General features: G+C 37.5%; 1 protein-coding gene across 1 annotated transcript in view; it reads right to left on the reverse strand.

The window, feature by feature from the left end:
* Window positions 1-17,721, reverse strand: part of LOC144256259 (uncharacterized) — a 461,518-nt gene that overhangs the window by 427,349 nt on the left and 16,448 nt on the right. The window contains exons 5-7 of the mRNA XM_077801355.1: window positions 15,596-15,715; window positions 13,498-14,610; window positions 13,088-13,326 (exon numbers count right to left, since the gene is read on the reverse strand). Of these exons, the coding sequence (XP_077657481.1) occupies window positions 13,088-13,326; window positions 13,498-14,610; window positions 15,596-15,715 (1,472 nt within the window). The remainder of the gene's footprint in view (window positions 1-13,087; window positions 13,327-13,497; window positions 14,611-15,595; window positions 15,716-17,721) is intronic.

Here is a 17,721-nt window from a genome sequence, read left to right on the forward strand (position 1 = left end):
TGATCTTGTCCCCCCAATTCAGGGATGCAAAAAGTCACATAATACAGAAAAGACTTCTCGTTAAGAGGGGTGCAAGGGCCTGTCTCTTAACAAAAAACAATTTGGGTTTGATTGGGAGTCCAGGAAAGCCAATTCCAGGTTTTCCTAATTTGGTAAATAACTCTATAGACTCAACACACCCCACTCCACTCTGCCTTAGTTAACTGTGGAGGCCTTGAGGTTACCTGCCCCCTGGGAGCCCTGCACCTGCTGATGAATGGGGGGGGGTCCTTTCTTATCCATGCAGCGCCCTGAACCTCCACCTTCCCACAGGCTCCAACACCTTTGGCAGCATCCAATGGGGGAGCGGGGGAGCGGTTTAGAAAATTCTGGAATGTACTTAAAGACATTTCCTAATCTGGCTATGATGCTATCAATTTGGTCCCATGAAGCTTTTCAGTAAGTTTTATCTTCTTCTGTTTATTGGTTCTTCTTAGATATAAATGACCATAGAGTTCATTTTGGTAAAGTTATCCAAACATAAAATATACCTTATTCTCCTTAGGACCCAATTCATGTGGGTAGCATGATGGGAAGATTCACTTAGGTCTTTCATATATTTAAATAGGAACATTATGGTCCATTCATGCTACTGTCTTTCCTGTTCTTATCTCCCTTCCCTTCCTGTTTTCCCTGGCCTTTATCTCATCCACTGAACTTCTCTTTGTGCCCCCCACCTTCCTTGTGATGTAGATAACACATGTCAGGGAAAACATGTGACCTTTGGGTTTGGGGGATTTTCTTATTTTACTTTAGCATGATAATCTCCATTTACTGGCCAGTGTTATGAAGTCATCCTTTTTTAAAGCTGAGTAACATTACACCATGTATATATACCAAAATTTATCTATTCATTTGTTGATGGGCATTTAGGCTGGCTCCATAGGTTAGCTAGTGTGAATTGTGCTATCATAAACATTGACGTGGCTGTGTCCCTGTAGTAGGCTGATTTTAAATCCTCTGGATATATATGCCGAGGAGTGGGATAACTGAGTCAGAGGGTGTTCCAGTGCTAGTTTCTTGAGGAATCTCCATCCTGCTTTCCAGAGGGGTTGCACCAATGTGCAGTTTCTCCAACAAGTTGTGGGCATTCCCTGTCCCCCACATCCTCACCAATTCATTGTTACTGTATTCTTGATAATTGCCATTCAGACTGGAGTGAAAGAGAAGCTCAATGCAGTTTCAATTTGCATATCCCTAATTGCTAGATACATTGCCTTTTCAGTATTTATTTTTAAAAATATTTTTTCTAGTTGGAGTTGGACCCAATACCATTATTATATCCATTTATTTTCCTGTGGTGCTGAGGATGGAACCCAGTGACTCGCACGTGCTAGGCGAGAGCTCTATGGCTGAGCCGGAGCCCCAGCCCCCATTTTCACTATTTTTTTTTTTTACTTTTGCTTCTCAGTAACAGCAGCTCAGGTATTTGGGGGACCAGTTTTGCTGCATTTGTGAAATGGGAACATTTCTCTTGAAATAAGACGGATAAGGTGAAGGCACATGCCCAGGATTCCAGAAATTTGCAGTACACGGTTGTCTTGCCCAGGATGAGGAGAAGATTATGTGGGTGAGAAGAGGGAAAAAGCCAGGGACACCTTGGGGCCAGAACCCCGCCTTTGATCAAGAGCGATATTATTATTGCTGTTGGTTTTCTTAACCAAAATGAGAGATTTTCCTAAGCCGCAGTGCCACTAGATATAGGACCGTGTATGGAGCTCAGATTTGTCATGAGAGGCAAGGAAAAGTGAATAACCAACCTAGCGGTTCCTATAACCAACAAGCTAGACCTTGGGCTCCTTGGGGGCAAACACTGGGTTTTACCCAATAATTAACAATCCAACAGCACCTGACACCCAATTAATGGGGGATTAAGAATTGGATCAGTTGGTGTGGGGGTCTGTGGGTGGTCAGCTGCAGGAGCTTGCCTGGGGTGCATTCCTTGCATCTGACAGGTTTTTCAGCACAAATGAGATAAACAATGTGGCAAGAAACTGGCAAAAACCCTCTGTAATATTCTAGCCAGGAAAATTCATGAGCACTTTAAAAGCATCTTAATATTTCCCCTTGGTAAAATGTGCCTCAATCAGAATGCAACTATTTTAAAATACCTGTCAATGTGAAAAGTTTCTGAAATCTGCTGGTTTATGGACCAGGTTTGTGGATCACTGCAAAAACCAAGAGAGTCCATGGCTAAATACATAAGTAAAAATAGAAATCTAATAATGAGCATTCTCTTAAGAATTTCATCCTGAAAACACTGCCCTGTTTGCTTTGATAACTAAATGATCATTTAATTGTTCCTCTAGTTACACTTGAAGTCCACAAATAACTGTGGAACATGTCTGGTTGGGACAGAAATGCTGGGATGCCAAGAAGAAAGTTACAATGAACCTCAAAGGAGAAGGTTCATAAATCACCAGAATGCAGGAATGCCCACAAAACCTTGAAATTATAAACAAGGGACTGGGGTTGTGGCTCATTGACAGAGCACCTGCTTGGCACCTGTGAGGCACTGGATTTGATCCTCAGCACCACATTGCAAAGAAATATATAAAATAAAGGTATCTTGTCCAACTAAAAACTATTTTTAAAAATAAAAATAAAAAAAGCAAGAAAGGATTTTAGATAATACATAAAATATAGTCAAAGTAGAGGAAATTTTATTGGCCCAGAAATCACTATCAAAAGAAAGGGAGGAAACAATGAGGCTTCTCTGACATCTCTAGGCCTCACACCCAATTGGATCCTCAACTTTATGGGAGATGCAATGTGTGATTCCAGAGGCCTGCCCATGGACAAATTCCCTGTTCATAACTGGCAGTAGGATTACATTGTATTTGTAGGTTCCTACTCCACAGGGTCTTGTCCAGAGACACCAAAGCTAAACCCAAGTGTGTGTGTGTGTGTTTGAATTTACTGTTTTAAAACTTTTATTATGGCAGCTATTATGAAGACAAATGACAATAAGTGTTGGTGAGGATGTGGGGAAAAGATACACTCATACATTGCTTGTGGTACTGAAAATTGGTGCAGCCAATATGGAAAGCAGTACGGAGATTCCTTGGAAATCTGAGAATGGAACCACGATTTGACCTAGCTATCCCTCTCCTCAGTCTAAACCCCAAGGACTTAAAATCGGCACACTACAGGGACACAGCCACATCAATGTTTATAGCAGCACAATTCACAATAGCTAAACTGTGGAGCCAACCTAGATGCCGTTTAGAGGATGCACGGATAAAAAAAATATGGGTTATATATACATAATGGAATTTTATTTGGCAACAAACGAGAATAAAATCATGGCATTTGCAGGTAAATGAATGGTGTTGTAGAAGATAATGCTAAGTGAAGTTAGCCAAACCCCCCAAAAAACAAATGTGGAATGTTTTCTCTGATATAAGGAGGCTGATTCATAGTGGGGTAGGGAGGGCGAGCATGGGAGGAATAGATGAATTCTAGATAGGAAATAGGGGAGGAAGGGAAAGGGAGAGGGCAGGGGGTTAGCAAGAATGGTGGAATGTGATGGACATCATTATCCAAAGTACATGTATAAAGACACAAATTGGTGTCAACATACTTTATATATAAATAAGCAAAGAAAAACTGCTTTATATGTGTAATAAAGAATTGTAATGCATTCTGTTGTCATTTACTTTTTTAAAAATCAATAGAAAAACTTATTATGAAAAGTTAAAGATGATATTCTAAATATATAAATGCAACCCTTAAGTCACCTTGGTCTGCACTGACCAGTTTTCATTGGAATGTTTCTGTGACCAGTAAGAAAATAGGGGCACAACATAGTATCGGAGAGGACATTCCCACTTGAGAGTGTACCTCTTTCCCTTCCCTTTGTCTTTAAATAAGCTAATACCTAATAGAGTGAGGGATGTGTCTGAAATAGTATTTAGCAGATGCACATTAGTTACAGGAACAGGAAGTTGACATGCCAAAGATCCAGGACAACTAGTTCACTTTGGCCCACGTTGGTCTGGAATGGTTCTTACATACTTGATGGTTAGGTGCAATCATCCTATCTCCTTGAGTTCTGGAATCTGGTCTGTGAAAGTGTCCTAGAACTCATTCCCTCCAGGGTAACTTGTGTTCTCGAGCAGAGTAGAAATCACTTCTAACAGAAATCACAGGTTGCTGGCTGAGGAATGGAAGATAGGACATTGACTTGGCCCAGGCAGGGCTCTAGGTAAATTACTTTTCTAAAAGAAAATTGGGAGTCTGTACAGTGGGCCAGGTTTATAAAATGACTCCTTGACCTGCATGATCTCACCAATCACGTATGCATGTTACACATCCATCAGCATCAGTATGTAGCTGAGTGGTAGAGCCACCACCAGCACTGAAAATAGACAGATAGATAAAGCAGGGATGAGCTGCATCTTTGAAAACCAATTATGTATCACCCTATAGAGTTCCATAATAATTTAGCATTTTAAAAATACAATCACTGGCTTATAAATTTACTATCCACTGTTAGGCCAGGTGTTAGATATTCATGAAAAATGGAAAAAAAGTAGAGACCAGTACTGTGTGACCAGAAACTAGAGAAAACCTTAATTATGGGGCATAAATCATCTTTCAAAACCAGTGAACACTTTTACCAGTTTTCTAAAAAAAAAAAAAAAAAAAAAAAACCACTGTGTGTTCTGCTCAGAAAGGGAAATGCAATCTTCTGGAATGGAGGAGGAGTTTGAATGTCAAGACTTCCTGAGCTTCAAAATCTATTCTGTCTTCATTTTTTTATTTTATTAATGGGGACATCTTTTCTCTCCATCTGCTTCCTCAAGAATTCAGTGTTTCCCCATCACAATACCTGTCCACCGTCCCTGTGTCTCCAGAGGTTCTGCCTGTCCTCTATGCCACCCCAAAACTCAAGGTTCTGCCTGTCACCCCTTGCTTTCCCAGGTGCCATCTCTGACCCTCTACTTGCCTCTCTCTCTGGGCCAGATGTTATTGGAATTCCTACAACATATTTCTAAGCCTTTTCTAGACAACCTGCCCTGGGTGTTCTCCAGGGATTGGAAATACCTGTGGCCACATGCCTGGATTCTGCCCCCAAGGTCTCAAACCCTGGTGTATGGGAAGGATTTGAACATGTTTTGCTCATGTACCAAGTAAAAATATAGACTTTCTCCCAAGTAATGACAATGGTATAATGGCTACTTACATAGTGGTTACTTTGTACCAGTTTTTTTTTAAAGATATTCTTAGTTGTAGATGGATACAATACCTATTTTCTATTTATTTATTTTCATGCGGTGCTGGGGATCAAATCCAGTGCCTCACAAGTGCTAGGTGAGCACTCTGCAACGGAGCCCCAGCCCAAGCCCTGTATCAAATTGTATTAGTGACCCAGAGATTATTTAACTTACAGGAGGATGTGAGCAGGCTGTCTGCAAACTGTATACATAAATTCATGCACTTTGCAATCCTTTGGGGATTGCTGGCCTGGAACAAATCACCCACCTATGGTGAATGAAGACTGTAAGGCATCTCCACTGCTGGACTTGATCTTCACTTTTCTCCTCCCACAAACTTGTTTTTTATCTGGGGTTTCACATTTTGTCACCAAGATGTTTGAAGTGGCCTTTGACTCCTTGTCCTTGGCCAGATATCCATTCTATTACTTGCAATCAACTTCATATGGATGTTTTTCTATAACTGTCTTCTCATCCAGCACTGGTACAGACACTTACTGGCTCTTGCTTAAACTGTTGGAGACTAAAAATAAATCAAAAACAACTTCTGACTTCTTGACTTCAACCCTTATCATCAAAACAATCATTATTTTTATCATTAAGGAAAATTAACTGAGCCATGCAGAATGGTGCATGCCCATGATCCCAGCAACTTGGGAGGCTAAGGCAGGAGGATCCAGAGTTCAAAGACAGCCTCAAAAAATTAGTAAGGACTAAGTAACCAAGTGATACCCTGTCTCTAAATAAAGTATATATTTTAAAATAAGGGCCGGCCTGGTGATGTGGCTCAGTGGTTAAGCAGCCCTGGGTTCAATCCCTGGTGCCAAAAACAAATAAATAATGAGCAGAATTGACCACTGAAATTTCTTCTAAATAGCTTTCAAACTCTCACAGTCTAGTAATCGGTAGAGGTTGCAAAATATTAGCCCAGGATCATGAGAAATATGTGCTTCTGAATGTATTACATGGTATGAGAATGAGGCTTAAATTCTTTCATGGATGACGACTATAGCATTTTCCTTTTGGAGAGAACAAGGGCCTCCACTGGCTCCTCATTATGTCCAGGGACTGATACCTCATCCCTCAGATCATGGTGGCATTGCGGCGGGGGTGGAGGGTTCCCTTGTGTTGTCAGATGAAATCAGGTTTAATCCTGGGAGTTAGGCATGCACCAGACTGCATTGATGACACAGGAGCCATTCTTAAGGACACTTTGGCATACAACCATATTCTATGGAAACATGGTTCACCTTCCTTCCTGATTGGACATTTTAGCATTATAATGAAGCAGAATTGACTTCCTAGTCACTGGCACTTTCTCTTGAGGTTACTTGTGAAACAGGATCATCTTAAACTTATTAAACACATCTCAACTTCTTGGGTCCCAGTGTCATGGGAAATCATGTTTTCCATTAGGAGAGGGTGAAGGTGTGCCTTCTATTCTTAGGCTCCAAGGTGCTAACAATGCAACATGGGCACAAACAGAATTTGGTGCATGAGTAATCGGAGAGATGTTCTCTTCTACACAAGTGGAGCACTATCATGATAGTCAGTCTCTCAACAAAGATGGCAACTCACAACTAACAGAAAGGTATTACAAAAGCAGTATATCAACTGGGAAACTGCTGGAGAAGGCAGAGGCTCATGCCCTGGAGGGGTGAGGTGGGATGAGACTGCATCGTGCTGGTCGGAACACTTTGCAATTTAAAACTCATGTGTTGCTCATTCTGGAATTGTCCATAGCTTAGAGAAAGGGAAACCATAGATAAGAGAAACTATAGTAGTCAAACTGCTGTAAAACAAATAGCAAGAGGCACTTCCGTGAGTGGTCAGAGAGAAACAGTTGATCAGGAACAAAACAGAATTAGTGTGTTAATCTAGAGAATCCAAGAAGCTGGAAGGCAATGGGAGGACATAATGGAACTTGTTTCTTTTAAACAATCAATAATTTTATTCCTTGCAAAACTGTGCTTCAAAAGATAAGGGGAGATTTGTACAAGAAAAGGTTTGTGGTGAGTAAACAACTCTTCAAGAAATGCCAATAGAGCCATCAAGGTTAAAGAAAATGAAAAAAATACAGAACCTTGAGCCCACGTGAAATAATGAGAAAAAGTGCTAGATATAGCTCAGTAGCTCAATATGGTAGCTTACTATATCCAGTGCCATGGAGTATGTAGTTTCTAATTCTTTATTCTTTTTTTAAAAAAATATTTGTAAAAAATTATACTCTATGTGTAATGAGAATTGCAATGCATTCCAATGTGGTGTATTTTCAAATATAAAATTATTTTTTTAAAGATAAATGAGTACAAAAGTAACACTTAGAACACAAAAATAACATTTAGAACATAAAAATAACAGTAGGACCACACAAACATTGATGCTGAATGACTATAAGACTCCATTTTCCATTGCTATCAGAAAATACCTAAGGCTGAGTAGTTTGTGATTAGAAAGTCATTTAGGTCAGAATTTTAGAGTCTAGGAGTCCAAGATAAAGGGATGCCATCCACTTGGCTTTGGGGGAGTACCCACTTTGCTCTATTCCAGCATGGTGGCTGTCATCAGATTGGGGACAAGTGGAAGAGGAAAAAATCATATGGACCATTATGAGCCATAGAGCATAGAGGGGCAGTCTTGATGTTTCATAACAAATCATTTTCTCAAAAAGTCATTCCAAGAGACTAGTGTCCATTCCTCCTGAGGGTGGTGTCCCCAATGACTAAATTAACACCAAATAGACAGCACATTTGAAAGGTTCCCTGCCTCAGTGCTACCATAATAAGGAACAAGTGTCCAAAACATAAGCTTGTTTGGGGACAAATGCTATTAAGCCATAGGAGACACACAATTCATGAAGTCATAGTCTATGACAAAGATAAAAACAGGACTGAGGGACAAATCTGTAAGATCAGCAAATTTTTTCTATACTATTGAAACTAATTTGGCATGAATAAAAACTGATTGTCATAAATTTAAGATGTTAGAGCTCCCAGAACAGTCACTAAGGAAAATCTAAAACATGTGCCAAAAGAAAAAATAAAAATGGTACACAAGAAAAATGAATCATTAATAGGAAATAGTGGGAAAATTGATGAACCAAAAACATATAGGTAGAAAACAAGTGGCAACATAGAAGAAGCATTTGGTTCATTATTATTACTTTTTTTCATTACTATTACTGCATATAGATCCAATTTGTTCCAATTTTAGAAAATATATTGATCAAGTTGGGCATGCAGCACACCTCTGTGACTCTAGAAACTCAGGAGGCTGAGGTAAGAGGATTGCAAGTTGGAGGGCAAATTTGGTGACTTATGTAGAGCCTGTCTAAATCATCATCATCTGGACACAGTGGAACAATGCTGTCACTAAGCTACTTGTGAGACTGAGGCTAGGGTATCACAAGTTTGATGCTGGCATCAGAAACGTAGCGTAACACTGTCTGAAAATAAAGTACAATAATATTAAAAAGTGGCTGGGGATGTAGCCCAGTGTTAAGGCACCATTGGGAATAAAACCTAGAACCAAACAAAATTGTTCTACTGTCTACATCAGATTCACTTTATATTCCAAAACACAGATAGGATGAGAATAAAAAGTGCTAAATAAAAATAGCAATCAAGAGCTCAGCTTAGTAGTGCACGCCTGTAATCACAGTGACTTGAGAAGCTGAGGAAAGAAGATCATGAGTTCAAAACTGCAGGTGGTAAAAATAGAGTTCCTCTTGGTTTAATGGTCTGGCTGCAAAATAAAAGCTAAGAAAGGTAAAGCAGAAAAAACTCCACAGGATACGGAAAGTAATTTTTAAAAGTGGGGGTGGGATGGGCTAGCCAATCTTCATCTGTGGATGAAGCTTCCACACTCAAAAGAGCAAAATGAAGCCCATGTTTGCTTTATTTATATCAGGGAATATCAAAGGTTTTCAATGGAATATTCTTTGACAAATAAGGTAGAAGGTGGGCTTTGCAGTTCCCAATGGGTTATGCCCAACTCAGGAGCTTCAAGAGGGGTCTTCCTAGTAGAGCAGATTTAGGGTCGTGTGTCTTGGGCAATCCAGTGCACTCTTGGGAGCTGTGGATAGTTCCCCAGGTTAGACCTAAATCTCCATGGCTCCATACCCAAAGAAGGCCCTCAAGTAATTCACGGGTGGCACCCTGAATATTCCCCCTTTTGACTTTGCAATAGAAAATGATGAGCCATTATTTTAAGTTCTTGGATTCTTGTCTGAGGGTGTGATAACCTATATCACAATACAAAAAAGAACTAGTAGCAGACATCTCATTCCAATAATATACCATGCAGAGTGTTTCAATGTGTTTCCAGTGTTAAAGCCATTCCATTCTTGAAGTATCTCCAGTTAGAGAAGTAGGATCCAAAGGATTGATTTTGCTTTTTTGAATATCCTGAATGTAGTGATTTAACCCCAGAAGATCCAGGCTATTATTATTTTCTATGCCAAATGCCTATTAGATCATTTCACATTCTCCATATCCCATTGGTAAGGCTTATATTTGGCTGCAGTAACACAGACCTTCATAGTCAGATGGCATTTAAGCCTTTCCATGAACTTGAGAGCAGAAAGCTCATTACTAATATTTATGACAGAAGTTTCTAAGGCATTCAAGTTAGCATCAATACTTTCATCAATATTTATGATTATTGAAGGCCTTGGATGTATTTTGAGCCAAATTATTAAGAAAATTTGCATGTTGAATGTTCTGAGATATAGCCATTGAGACGATAAATGTGGAGTGATGAATGAGATTAAATAAAAAATTATAATCAATAATTATGAGTCCAAAAGCTTGCTTAAGTCTGGTCACTGGAGCATGCATCTGTTGTAAAACCTGAATACCAGCATAGGCATACCATGGCTCTGAAATTTTGTCTGGTAGTAAGACAAAGGAAGATTGGTGAAGGATTAATATTCCTTTCCCTATGTTGTGTCTACTGATGCAATTAGGCAAATTGCACTTTTTATTGGCTACAAGATATTTATCATCCTTTCTCTTAACTCTCACATTACCAGTAATTAAATCATAAGGAGATTGAACACAGGCCTGCAGGCCATACCAGGAACCCTTTTTACACCCCCTGCCTACAAACTCAGGCATAGGGCTGTTAGTGTAATATAGGAATTCTGAGGCTGCAATTAAGCATCAAACACCTTTTTGGATACCACCTTCACTGGGGTTCCAATAAGTGAGCCACCAAGCCAGATGCATTGATAAATCGGCATTCTTTAGCTGTTTCATCAAGGATATGCAGACATCATACAGGCACATGGAAAGGGAAGATCTTTAGTATTTTCCTTAGACCTCTAGTACTGAATCTTTCCTCCGGGCCTTATATATAGTTAAAACTCTCATATGTAAAATGAAGCCAATTTTCTGTGTAAAATAACATGGAGTGGAGACAAGCATAAAACCTAGAGATTTATCCTTTGGAATAAAATATATTGTGAATATTATTCTCCTAGAATTAATCATTATATTTCAATATTTATTTTCCCAAATAAAATTAAATAAAATGTTCGTGGGTGGTGTTTTGTTGACCCTAAGGACTCACATATAAAGAGAATATTGTGATTTTACTTTTTGAACAGGACTTGTAGATGAGAGTCTAGAGGTTTATTTCTATCAAAATTCTGTTTCTCTGTGGTGTCATGGGTTCCTGGAGCTGTAAGATCTGAAGAGGGACAGGGTTAGTTTATAGTATCTTATAATTACTGGGTTGCAGAGGGGTCTAGGAGACCATGACACATGCTTCTATCACAAAATCTAATAAGTGTAACAAACATTATATTGTAAGTTATAAAATAGAATGAAAAAGGTCTATAAAATCACAATATATAATGAAATAAAAAATGTGGGGGCATAAATGCTCCTATACTGTGTCTTTTTCTTTTTACAGTCATCATTTTACATGTACCTGGTTACACTTTTCTACTGAGTAGCCAAGACTAAAGAGGTGGTCCTATATTGGGATGTTTTTCCTACACTTGAGGTCAGTCTAGTCTCCTCAGTGATGAACGTCATGGAATTCATGAGTAACTGCATGGTTTCTTCAGTCCAAGAGTCAGAATGGGTCTCTAGACCACGAGGATTCTCCAGGAAACATTGAGACTAATTCCCCTTTCAGTAACCCTCCTTTTACCTGAATATGCACGTTGGCTCCTAGTCTCTTGGACCTTTCTCATCTCCCTAATTGGGAGCTTGTATAACTCTCCAGAGTTGTAGATCCCTTAGGGAGTACTACAACTATACAAGGTGAAATGTTAAAGTCGTAATTCAAGCTAGGAATATCTGGGCATTATTTAATATCCCTAGGTCCTTCCTGTAACTGTCCGAAATTTTCCATAATCACAAAGATAATTTACATAAATAATATTCCCCAAATAAAACTTGATTAAACAAGAAATAATTAATGGACAGGTTATAGTATTATTTACCCAAGAGAATGTTTTACTATTGCATCGATCCATTAGCAAAGTGAATAGTGGGAGGTATGTGACCTAATAACATCATTAAATGCATGACATGGTTAACATTAAGAAATACACACTTTTTATGTAGTAACAAATTACATATGTAGTGCAAATATAAGTAAAAATTCTCTATACAACAGGCATGGTGGTCCATGCCTGTGACCCTTGAGAAACTACAGAAGGAGTTTTTCAAGTTCAAAGCCAGGCTTCATAACTTACTGAGGCCCTAACCAACTTAGCAGACCGTATCTCTAAATAAAAATGATGAAAAAAATCTAGTGATATAGTTTACTGATTAAATGCCCCTAAGTTCAAATATAAAATTAAAAATTTACAACTTCATATAAACCTAAGACATTTCTGATGCAGTACTCTATATTTATATTTCCTTATTTCTACAATATCAGCTCAAGATGTTAAGAAATTTTCAGCAAATATCAAAAGCAATTGCCCATTTTCTACATTTAAATGATTCTTTCCCTCCTAGGGATGGGTTATAGATAAGAAAATTACAATTGTTATATTTGTCAAGGTATTTTGTAATTATTTTGCTGTTATCTAAGGTACATACTTTGGACAAATTCTACTCCACATTTGCTAGAGGTATGAGGTCAGAAATTGAAAAATGTGTGAAACTGAATACAGTCTTGGACACAATCTTTGGGTTTCTATGCTATAAATCCTCCAGTGTTTTAAAAATGTTTGATCAATGGCCAAAAGCTTTGCAAAAATTTTTCAAAATTTCCTCTCACTCATATGAATTCTGAGGTCCTGAGTAGGGTGTGAACAACTGTTGGAGACTCTGACATCTATTTTACACTTGTATAATTTCTGTGCTATCATATGTCTGGTTTGAAACAGTGTTGAACTACTGTGAAATAAGGGTTGATTCATCCTTAAAGACACTGATGCAATGTTTTTCACTTGTAAAACTTCTCTCCAGAATAAAATCTATAATTTTTAGTAATATGTGATCTTCAATTTTAAAAGGTTTGCCGTTCTTCACATTTTAAGACTTCTCTCTAGTATGGGTTCTCTAGTGTCAAGTAAGTGATGATTGTTGATTAAAATCTTTGCCACATTCTCTACATTTGTAGGGCTTTTCTCCAGTATGAATACTGTTGTGGCCATCAAGATATGACTTTCTTTTAAAAGCTTTGCCACATCCTTTACATTTGTAGAGCTTCTCTCCAGTATGAATCCTGTTGTGGCGAACAAGCTGTGTGTTGGTAGTAAAACTCTTGCCACACAGTTAACATTTGTAGGGTTTCTCTCCAGTATGAATCCTGTTGTGGCAATCAAGATGTGTGTTTGTAGTAGTAAAACTTTTGCCACACACTTTACAGTTGTAGGGCTTCTCTCCAGTGTGGATTCTCTGGTGCCGATTAAGTGATGGTTTTTGATGAAAACTCTTGCCACATGTGTTACAGTTGTAGGGCTTCTCTCCAGTGTGGAGTTGCTGGTGCTGAGTAAGTGATGATTTTTGATTAAAACTCTTGCCACATTCTCTACATTTGTAGGGCTTCTCTCCAGTATGAATCCTGTTGTGGCGATTAAGATGTGACTTACTTTTAAAAGCTTTGTCACATCCTTTACAGTTGTAGGGCTTTTCTCCAGTATAAATCCTGTTGTGGCAATCAAGATGTGTGTTTGTAGTAGTAAAACTTTTGCCACACACTTTACAGTTGTAGGGCTTCTCTCCAGTGTGGATTCTCTGGTGCCGATTAAGTGATGGTTTTTGATAAAAACTTTTGCCACATATGTTACAGATGTAGGGCTTCTCTCCAGCGTGGAGTCGCTGGTGCCGATTAAGTGACGGTTTTTGATGAAAACTCTTGCCACATATGTTACAGTTGTAGGGCTTCTCTCCAGTGTGGAGTCGCTGGTGCTGAGTAAGTGATGATTCGTGATGAAAACTCTTACCACATTCTTTACAGTTGTAGGGCTTCTCTCCAGTGTGGATCCTCTGGTGCCGAGTAAGTGATATTTTATGATTAAAACTTTTGCCACATTCTTTACATTTGTAGGGCTTCTCTCCAGTGTGGACTCGCTGGTGCTGAGTAAGTGATGATTTCTGATTAAAACTCTTCCCACATTCTCTACATTTGTAGGGCTTCTCTCCAGTATGAATCCTGTTGTGGCAATCAAGATGTGTGTTTGTAGTAGTAAAACTTTTGCCACACACTTTACAGTTGTAGGGCTTCTCTCCAGTGTGGATACTCTGGTGCCGATTAAGTGATCGTTTTTGATGAAAACTTTTGCCGCATATGTTACAGTTGTAGGGCTTCTCTCCAGTGTGGAGTCGCTGGTGCTGAGTAAGTGATGATTTTTGATTAAAACTCTTGCCACATTCTCTACATTTGTAGGGCTTCTCTCCAGTATGAATCCTGTTGTGGCGATGAAGATGTGACTTTCTTTTAAAAGCTTTGCCACATCCTTTACAGTTGTAGGGCTTTTCTCCAGTATGAATCCTGTTGTGGCCCTCAAGATGTGACTTTCTTCTAAAAGCTTTGCCACATACATTACAGGTGTAGGGTTTCTCTCCAGTGTGGATTCGCTGGTGCTCAGTAAATGATGATTTATGATTAAAACTCTTGCCACACACTTTACATTTGTAGATCTTCTTTCCAGTATGAATTCTCTGGTGATTTTTAAGGCTTGGATTTTGACTAAAAGCTTCACAAATTTGTTTACATATGTGGGGCATCTCTAGAGGGTATGTGCACTGGTGACAAATAAGATTGGAGCTTTTATTAGTTTTGTCACATTCTTTGCGTTTGCATGGCGTATCTCCTGTATGAACACTGTGATGTTGAGTAAAGTTCTCGAGTGTGTTGCATTCTTCACATTGGTAGGTCTTCTCTGCAGAATAAATTTTTTGATGTTGAGTAAGAGTTGAAAAAATTTTTTAAGGCTTTGCAACACTTTTTACATTTACAGGCCTTTTCTTCAGTAAAAATGCTCTGATGCTTAACAAATTGTAACCGAATTTCACTAAAAGTTTTTCTGCATTCTTTAAATTTGGTTTATCACTGTCATCATATCTACTGTGTTTAGAATTTGTTGAGCAAGCCAATGCTTTGATATATTCTTTAAACTTATAGGGCTCCCTTTCTCTATAAATTCTCTTGTATTGAGCAAGCTCTGCACTGTGATTAAGAGCCCTTTCACATGCCTTACACTTGCAAGTTTTGTCTTGACTATGAATATTTGGATGAGTAATAGTTTTTGAGCACTGAAGCAAGACTTTCCCACATTTTTCATCATGGTAAATTTCCTTTAGAAAATGACTAGGAGTTTCTCTATATTCATAATTTTTATCACCAATGTAAATATACTGGTAATTACTCAGGGTACATACATGGCTAATGGTGTTACTTATAGCACTTTCCAGAAATCTATCATAATTGTCATTGAGCAATAGTGGGGAAGTAGAAACCTTTCTACAATTCTTAACATTGTCCACTTGTGAACAAGGAGAAATTACTGTTTTGTTGCAGAAAATGGACATTTTGTAAAGAAACTCTCAAAAGTATCACTTTTAGAAATGTGTCTTTCAGTTTCAAATATCTTTTCTGTGCAAATATTTGACTGGAAGTTTAACTCAGTGCTATATTTATAATTGGCTAAGATAAAAACTTATGCATGGACCAGATTTCTTTTCAAATTTTCCACATTTCCTTTTGGAAAATGGCTGTGGATATATTCTTAAAGACATACACAGCTCCTCAAAAGTAAGTGGAATAGATTGAATTTTTTTCAGATATTGTTTCTGGTGTCTTGTGACCATAAATAGGGACTAATTGGTTTTGTCCATTATAATACAATTTTTGAACTTTACTCTCACCTATATTTTCCCATTGTTTTCTTAGTGGTAAATAATCTAGGGCCGACTTTCCATATCTTCCCTCTCCCTCTTTTATTCTTTGCTCTGGTGAAATTTCTTGAGGACGATGAGAAGTCATGGCTGAAATAAATAAAAATAACAATCATGTTTACTTGCTGTACTGGGCTGATTATATTTTGCAAACATAGGAATTTACAGCAATAAAGGAACATCAGCAGGGGAGTGGATTATTAAATCCAAGTCCATCGTTACTGCAGAAATATATAAATCAAATAAAAATGTACACAGAAAATTACTTTGAAAACTTTCCAAATCATCTTAGTGTTCATAGTATCCAAGATGAGTACCTTACTATGGAGAGTTATATTGTAGAAGACGACAAATTGTGTTTTATAAGCCTTTCCTCCTTCACAATATATTTCTTCTGTTTCATTAAAAAAAAATAAGAAACATGAATATTTGGAGATTGTTCAAAAAGGGGTTCCTGCTTACCAACAGAAAAAAATGGCAAAATCAACGGTAAGAAAAGTAAAAGTTATGAATTACTCAGGGGAATATTAAATTATCATTTAAAAGAAGTTTACTGTACTAAACCAACACACAAAAAAACAGAATAAAATTTAGTAAAGAATTGTTAATAAGCAGAAAATGTGTGTTTAAAGACTTTGTTTAGAAAATGTCTGAAAGAGTCAGGGGTAGTTTTACATAGCAACATAGGAGGTGGAGCCAGAGGATCAAAATTTCAAGGCAGTCAAAGTAAAAAATGCAAAGTGGTAAAGTGCCCTTAAGTTCTCTTTCCAGTACTAATAAAAACATCTCATAAAATAGGAAAAATAAAACATCCAAGCAGCTCAATTATCTCCAAGTTGTAAAGACTCAAAGCAGGTTTTTAATCCAAGTTTTAAAACTCAGAATATTGAGAACATCCAAGAGAAAAAGATGGGTCACCTAGAAATGGGTAACTATATAATTTTGAAATCCTTAGTCAAAACTTCACAATAGAGCTATTTTCAAGGCATGAAAGAGTAAAATTATCAATGAAGACATTATATTCACAACTGTTATCTTTCAAAAGAGAAGGGAAATAAAGACTTTAAAGACATAAAAATGAACAGACTATTCATCAACATTAGATCTGTTCTCCACAAAGTACTAAAGGTAATCCTTCATACTAAAATGTAAGTGTGCACAGCAACACAAGTCATATGAAATTCTAAACATTTCTTGGCACAAACAATTCTATTTTATTGTAATGATGGGTCTCAAAATATGTAATTTTGCAATAGAATATGAAAGACAAAAACATAAAAACAAAACTGTTAATAGGCATATATACCTGCAACAATAATATAATTTTGAAAGGACACATAAATATATTCAATTTTTTAATAAAGTGAAGTCAAGTTGATACTCATACAAAGTATGAGTAGGAGATTCTTCATTTTTACATTTTTTTTTGTTGTTGTTGGCAAATGCAAGATTACAAAATCTGATCAAAACAAACCTTGGCTATCTGAATTAATATAAAAATTACAACTGAAGGTAGTCCACAGGATATTCTAAGTCTAAGGACACACACATACTGAAAGAAAAAGAATATAAGAACGACACATACAAAAGTGACTGAACAAAACCTGGGCTGTCTAAATGATAGAACACAAAACATATTTTAAGACAGTTACAGGACATAGAAGACATTTTAAATTTTAAAAAACCTTTGAAAAGAGGAAAAAATTGAGAGAAGGAGCCTTTTCCTAGGATTAAGAATAAATACATTGGCAATGTACATCCTACTTCCCAAACACACAAAGAAAACATTGAGAGAGTTGAATGAAAACAAAGAATCACTGTCATCCTAGGAGACATCAATCCCCACTTACTGAAAAGGGAAATACAGTGAAGCAAAATGGTAATTGCAAAGCATGAGACTTTGAAAATATTTTGAAACTATTGTAGACTAATAGAATCCCTGTTTCTAATCGCAAGTGGGATATTATGTTGGATAGACCAATTTTATGTATTAATACAAAGGTAAATAAATACTTAAGTGATAGTTATTTTGTAACAAACATGGAATAAAAATTTAAAGTGAAAAGTGATAAGGATGTTCAAAAGTCCCTAAATAT

The sequence above is a fragment of the Urocitellus parryii genome, chromosome 7, assembly GCF_045843805.1.
Source record: "Urocitellus parryii isolate mUroPar1 chromosome 7, mUroPar1.hap1, whole genome shotgun sequence".
Classification (NCBI taxonomy): Eukaryota; Metazoa; Chordata; class Mammalia; order Rodentia; family Sciuridae; genus Urocitellus; species Urocitellus parryii.